At 51.2% G+C, this 7,119-nt stretch overlaps 1 protein-coding gene across 1 annotated transcript in view; it reads left to right on the top strand.

Moving 5' to 3' along the window:
- TRIM14 (tripartite motif containing 14) overlaps positions 1-6,194 on the top strand; it is a gene marked incomplete at both ends in the record, with an annotated part of 22,030 nt that extends 15,836 nt beyond the window's left edge. Inside the window, 2 exons of the mRNA XM_021710427.1 lie at positions 3,448-3,611; positions 6,102-6,194. Coding sequence (XP_021566102.1) covers positions 3,448-3,611; positions 6,102-6,194 — 257 coding nt within the window. The remainder of the gene's footprint in view (positions 1-3,447; positions 3,612-6,101) is intronic.
- Positions 6,195-7,119: the final 925 nt, after the last annotated feature.

The following is a 7,119-nucleotide window of genomic DNA, read 5'->3' as shown; positions in this document are numbered from 1 at the left end:
CCCAGGTGGGTCTCGAACCCACGAGCTCAGGCAATCCATTCACCTCAGCCTCCCAAAGCGCGGGATTATAGGCTGAGCCACCGAGCCCGGCTTAGTTTTCTCTTGACTTCATTTTTCTCACTGTAAAGAAAAATCTTGCAGAATTAGATGGCCTCTATAAGACACTTTTAAGGCTGTGAGACAAGGCAGGGTAAACTAAAGGTGGCGCTGAATCTAACCACAGATCAACATGGGCTCTGGCTGGGAAACAAGGCAGATGAGTAAATCAGCCAGTACAAAACCAGCCAAGCTAGTCCCCTGTTGGGTATCTCCACTCTTGCGCCTTTCTGTGGCCTCAGTCAGTTCAGCTTGTATCTCATAGGTTTTGTTTCGTTTTGTTTTGTTTTTTTGAGTCGGAGTCTCACTCTATTGCTCAGGCTGGAGTGCAGTGGCATGCTCATGGTCACCGCAGCCTCGATCTGCTGGGCTCAGGTGATCCTTCCACTTCAGCCTTTCAAGTAGCTGGAATTACAGGCTCGCTCCACCATGCCCAGCTAATTTTTTTGATTTATTGTAGAGATGAGGTCTCGCCAAGTTGCCCAGGCTGGACTCGAACCCCTGGGCTCAGGCAGTCCTCTTGCATCCACCTCCCAATGTGCTGGGGTTACAGGCGTGAGCCACAGTACCTAACTTTTGTCTCATTGTGTTAACTATTTCAGCCAAATTGGGTGAAGTGCACTCCTAGGCACAGTGGGTATTGTACTTTAAGAGGGATGGGCTGCACAAAGCCGTCCACTTGTTTGTTTGTTTCTTTTTCTTTTTTTTGAGTTGGAGTCTCACTCCATTGCCCAGACTGGAGTTCAGTGGCACACACGCTCATGGCCACCCCAGCATTGACCCGCTGGGCTCTGGCAATCCTCCCACCTCAGCCTTCCAAGTAGCTGGAACTACAGGGGCATGCTACAGCGCCCAGCTACTTTTTTATTTATTGTAGAGACAAGGTCTCGCCAAGTTGCCTGGGCTGATCTTGAACCCATGGGCTCAGGCAATCCACTCGCCTTGGCCTCCCAAAGTGCTGGGATTACAGGCTGAGCCACTGAGCCCGGCCTGTTTCTTTTTAAATCATGGTAATTTTTAAGGATTGCTAATACAAAGGAATGCTTCCATGGAGAAGAATGCTATCCTTGCGTCATCAGTTTCAGGACTTTCACATCTGTCTCTCTTTTTTAAAGATTATCTCGTGCCAAAGCTACTGATGTGAATCATTCATCATCCTTCCTTCTATTTGCTCTTTTATTTACTCCTCAACGCATTCTGAGCCAGGCCTCCGCTGAACATTAGGAGCTCATAGCTGACATGCTCAGAATCGGTTATCTACAATATAGCTTAGGCAAGCTAGCAAAAAGGTGTCTAGGAAATGTCTAACTCTCTGGGGGTGGGGGCAGCCTGGAAAGATTTCTAGGAAGAGGTGATGGTGGAGCTGGAAAATGAGTAGGAGCTCACTGAGTGTATATACAGAGGGACGAAGCAGAAGAATATCCCAGGCAAAATGGAACTGTGCACCTGTGAGAGCTTGGCAGGCTGGAGAACGACCTGGGGTTCAGGCCAGCTTGAGGAGGATGGGTTTGTAAGGGAGGGGGCATTGAGAGAGGCCACTGGATCTGAAGGTCAGGAACTTTATGTGGCAGGCCATGGGGCTTAGACTTTGTCCTGGAAAGAGGCTGGACCCAGGGAAGTGCTTTGAACTGAGAGATAAAAGCATTAACATGGTCAGGCCAGTGCTTTGGCAAAGTCACTTTGGTGTTAGGGTGGAGGATGGACTGGGATGCCAGGACTGGAGGCTGGAAGGGCATTTGAGAGGAGGCCAGAAAGTCCAGGAGGAGAGATGGAGGTGGTCTGGACCAGGGTAGGGGCAGTGGGGATGGAGAAAAACAGCTGGGTCTGAGAGATGCCCCTGGAACGGAGATTGGAAGTAGGCCCAGGATGCTGTTGGGCTGTCTTCTGAATCTGCAGAGGCAAGAAACATTTGTACTAAGTCTCGTTCACTCACTTTTCTATCATAAATGTGTATCGAGAACCTACTATTGGTCAGGCCCTGTGTTAGATGCTGGAGTTTGGGGTTACCGGGTGGTGACATTCGTCTTCACTTGGCATTTGTCCGCAGTCCCATCCCACCCATTTGCCCTCTGAGTACCCCTCCCACCTCCCCGGGGCTCCTCCCTGACCTTCCCGGACCTCCTGCTAGTGTCCTCACGCCCAGGCCAGCTCCATACTAGCCCTCTGGGTGTGAGCCTAGCCCTGGTCCCCACTGAAATGAGGATGGACACTAGAGCCTCAGCCTCCTAGACTGGATGGGCTTGGAGGCCATCCCACAGCCCTGTCCCAATGGACAGTGTCCTGCCAGGTGGGGCCTGCCTCTGCCTGACAGCCAAGTGCCGGTCCCCGCCCTCCTTGCCTCCTGCGGCACCATCTGCCTACCCCTTCCCGGGCAGCACTGCACCAGCCAAGGCCCACTCAGCTGAGGCGGCCTGCCGCCTTCCAACTCCTTGCCCAGGACAGCCCTTCAGAAAGTCAGTTAAGGGTCTCACCTGCAGACACGAGAATCCACGGACACTGTTTGACACAAGAAAGGAGTCTGTGAAACAGTATTAGGTAGTTCGTTCACAGGGATCTCCAGGAGGGCCAGGGTCAGGACGGAAGACACAGCAAGGGTTTATGTCAGTGGAGACCCCACTGTGCCTCTCCTGGTTAAGTCTTCACAGCTCACACCCACCCCAGAACCACTCACTGCCACCGCTACCATTCACCCTCACTTCCAAATCCACGCTTTGGGTTGGAGGTGTCTCGTCACACGCCTGCACCACGGGGGAGAGTGACTTTTCTGGTTTCTTCTTAGCAAAGCCACACAACATAGGATGGTATTTAAGGGGTGCAAGCCAAGCAGAAAACAGGACCCACACCCCCTCAGCCAGCATTCCAGCTGAACCTTCCAGGGTCCCTCCTGAAACATGGATTCCCACCCCCTCCTTGGACAAGCCTCCGGGCTTCCTTCCCAGAAGGACTGGCCCTCACCCTTTTTGTACCTGAGGCAGACCCCATCACTGTGTCTGGGAGACTGAAGCCTCACAGGGAGGGGCTCCTGTGTCAGCCCATCAGAGCCAGACTCCTCCCTCCGTGAGGCTAGCACAGAGAAGGCCTCAATGAACATGGAGGGAAGGAAGGATGGCAGGTGGCGGAAGGGAAGGGAGGCCTCACCAGTGCCAGCACCGACACCAGACCGCGGTGTCTCCCACCTTGGGGACTGCTGTGTGGTCGCTCCAGGGCTCTGCTCCTGAGGGCACGCCTGGGCTGACGCAGAAGCCAGGGTGGGATCTGGGCGAGCTGCTGTGACTTCGTTCCTGAGTGTGGAGGTAGAGACTGGGACGTGGTCTACAGCGAGAGCCACCCTGGCCCCCGTGTGCCTGCACGGGCATACATGGCCACTGAGCAGGAGCTGCAGTGGCAGATGAGCCTTGGGGAGCTGTGCCACCCCATGCCCCTCTCCTTCGAGCCCGTCAAGAGCTTCTTTAAGGGCCTCATGGTGGCATTGCAGAGCACGTTACAGACGCCCCTGGACGTCCGCCTTAAGGAAAGTAAGTCTCCACGGGACCAACTTGGTGTCCTTAACTCCCCTAGCGCCCTTTCGCCCAGAGACAAGCGCAAAGATCATCTCCCACACAGAGGCTCTTGGGTGGGCAGTCAGGAGCTCCTGGGCCTGGCGCCGACCCACCCCCACAGCCTCACCTCCTGCCCTTCCTGAGACCCTTCCTGAGACCTGTCTCGCGCCAGCCACACTGCCCTGCTTCTGCCCCTCAGCCCACTCCTGGGATCCCTCTGCACCTCAACCTTGCCTGCTTCAGGCTTCTGGCTGGCATGGCCAGCTCTTCCTCTGACTGAAGCCAAGGCCCAGAACCCCTGCCAGGAAGGCTGGCACAGCTGTGCTCACCTTGGAAGCTACTCCCTGCAGTCCCGGCCCGGCTCACTCCCTCTCCTGGCCATCCCCACTCTGCCCTTCCCTCTTCAGGGCCTGCCAGTGTCCTGCCTGGGGGTATTCATGAGATGGACACCCATGCCCCTCATGAATGCCTGAAGGGCAGGAACCAGCTTTGAGTCCAACTCTGAGGTCACTGCAGGGCATGGCACAAAGCAGATATTCAGAAAGATTTGACCGTTGATTGATTGATTGATTGATTCATCTCGGCTATTACAATTCATTTCAAACACGTATTGAGCTGGGCACAGCAGGGCACAAAACAAAGTTCCTTCTCCTTTTGTGGTGCTCACAGTCTTTTGGGGGGAAAGACAGACAACACACAAGTATATGTCAGGTGACAAGAACTGCTATGAAGAATAATAAAGCCAGGTAAGAAGGAGGACGAGATGGTGACAAGGAGGAGGAGTCGTATACGGGACAGTTCGGAAGACCTCTGAGAAGGGGACACTTGAGGTGACCTGAAGGAGGCATTCTGCGGTTCTGAAGGGCCGGAGAGCACAGGGGTCATGTGCACAACCTCTGAAGCCAGGCTGTCCGGTGCCCATCCCAGGTCTACCGCTTCCAAACCCTGCCATCTTGGGCAAGGCACCTAATTTTTTTATGCCTCTGTCTCCACATCTGTAAAGTGGAGACAATGACATAGTCTCCTCTCAGGGGTTGTAAGGATTAAATGTACAAATAAAGTGCTCAGGCATGATAAGCACTGTTAGCTATTATTGTTGCTGTGACATCTGTGTTAAGGTATCCTAGACAGAGGAAAAAGTGGATACAAAGGGCCTGAGGTGAGGTAGGCATGTCGAAGGCACAGCAAAGGGGTCAACAGGGGTGGATATGGAGTAGTCAGGGAGGGAGGAAGAGAGAGATCAAGGATTTGGGCCTGGGCAACTAGCAGGAGGAAGTTGCCTTTGTCTTTTTCTTTCCTTTTTTTTTTTTTTTTTGAGTCGGACTCTCATTCTGTTGCCCAGGCTGGAGTGCAACAGCACGCTTACAGCTACTGCAGCCTCGACCTGCTAGCCTTCCCAGTAGCTGGAACTACAGGTGCACGCCACCACTCCTGGCTAATTTTGTGATTTATTATAGACATGAGGTCTTGCCATGTTGCCCAGGCCGGTCTCAAACTCCCTGGCTCCGGCAGTCCTCTCGCCTCCGCCTCCCAAAGTGCTGGGATTACAGCCGTGAGCCACTGAGCCTGGCTCTTTTTTCTGAAATGAAAGAACATTGAAGGCTGGGCACAGTGGCTCACGCCTATAAGTCCAGTACTTTGGGAGGCCAAGGAGGGAAGATCGCTTGAGGCCAGGAATTCAAAACCAGCCTGGGCAACAAAGTGAGCCCCTCCTCTCTACGAAAAATAAAATAATTAGAGTAGTGCCATGGTACATGCCTATAGCCCCAACTATTTGGGAGGCTGAGATGGGAGGATCACTTGAGCGCAGGAGTTTGAGCATGCAGTGAGCTATGATCATACCAATGCCTGGGTGCCTGTCTCTAAAAAGGAAGGAAGGGAGGGAGCAAACATTAAGGATTAGAGGGAATAACGTGTTTGGCCTATTAGGTTTGAGAAGTTTGACCTCCTGTCTGGTGTGTTATCACCTAGGCCATGTGGTTCTGGAGTTCTGGGAGGGAGGGGAGGTTCCTGGGGGCAGGTTGCCCACCTATCTCCACAAGCCCCTGCGAGGAGTGCTTGGGAGAGTTGGGGGCACACAGACAGAGGGAACTGCAAGTGTAGGGCCCAGGGAGCCCTCTGTGCCTCTTACTGGGCTAGCCTCCCACCCTTTTTCTTTCTGAGAACTGAGCCCTTTCCAATCACTTGTGTTCCACCTTCACCCCAGAATTTGCATTTCTGCCTGGGGATGGCCTCCCTCTGGGAGTATAGAACACACTCAGGGGCTCACACACGCTCACACTGGCCTGCAGGACGACTTACTCACCTGGAATTTTTCTGTCGCTGCAGATTTGCATTTCCTGCTTAAATTTGCATGCGATTCTTGGAGAGCAGTTATTCAGATCTCCAGTTGGGCAGGATTTTTAGTATGTCTTCTTTGTGCTGCTCAGTGAGCTCCAGGCACTCACCTGTCACCATTTGTTACAGACATGAACTGCCAGCTCTCAGGCGCCTCCAACACCAAGCCTGGTGCCTTGTTGAAAATCGGCCCCTCTCCAGAACGATTGCTCTTCCTAAAATGTAAGACCTTGATGGGGAGAGGGTGGCAGTGTGGGATGCTGGGGAGTCGGGGGTCATGGAAATGGGGGCCTCCTCCCCTTTTTTCTTATTAAGAATCTCAGTTTGTGGTTTTTAAAAAACTGTTATTATTAGTTTTAAAGACATGTAAAAATAATACGTGTTCAAAATTAAAAAAAAAAAAGAAAATTAGTCACAATCCCTTTTCCAGGGATAACTACTATTATTTGTTTATTTATTTATTTTTGGATTGGAGTCTCATTCTGTCACTCAGCCTGGAGCGTAGTAGCACAGCAGTGCAGTGGCACAGCCATGGCAGCCTCGCCTTGCTGGACTCAGGAGATCCTTCCACCTTAGTCTTCCAAGTAGCATAGGCGTGTGCCACCATGCCTGGCTAAATTTTTGATTTATTGTAGAGACGTAGTCTTGCCAAGTTGCCCAAGCTGGTCTCAAACCTGTGGGCTCAGACAATCCTCTCACCTGACAATCTTCTCACCTTGGCCTCCCAAAGTGCTAGGATTATAGGCATAGCTACCGCGCCTGGCCAACTACTACTATTTGTCCTTTTTGCTTTCTTATGGAATATCTAATATACATAAATTTAAAGATAAATTTAATGTATCTTTTTGTTTTACAAATTTGGTGTCATACAGTGCATACTGTTTTGCAATCTGTGTTTTCATTTACTGATATATTGTTAGCATCTTTGTCCTCTTGAAAATTTATACCCGTAATCCATGCTTCTTGTAGAAAATCAGAAATGACAGATATACAAAAATAACTGTCTCCTCCAGAGATAAATGCTGTTAATATTTTAGCATTTATTCTTTCAGACTTCTTAAAGCATATATGTGTGCCGATTTTTTAAAATGAGATCATACTATAGATAATTATTTTGTAATTATTTATTTACTTACTTATTAATTTT

Source organism: Carlito syrichta, unplaced genomic scaffold (genome assembly GCF_000164805.1).
Source record: "Carlito syrichta isolate Samal-C Ts95f unplaced genomic scaffold, Tarsius_syrichta-2.0.1 Scaffold288937, whole genome shotgun sequence".
NCBI classification, from domain to species: domain Eukaryota; kingdom Metazoa; phylum Chordata; class Mammalia; order Primates; family Tarsiidae; genus Carlito; species Carlito syrichta.
The sequence above is the reverse complement of the archived record's forward strand: the minus strand, read 5'-3'. Positions and strand labels throughout refer to the sequence as shown.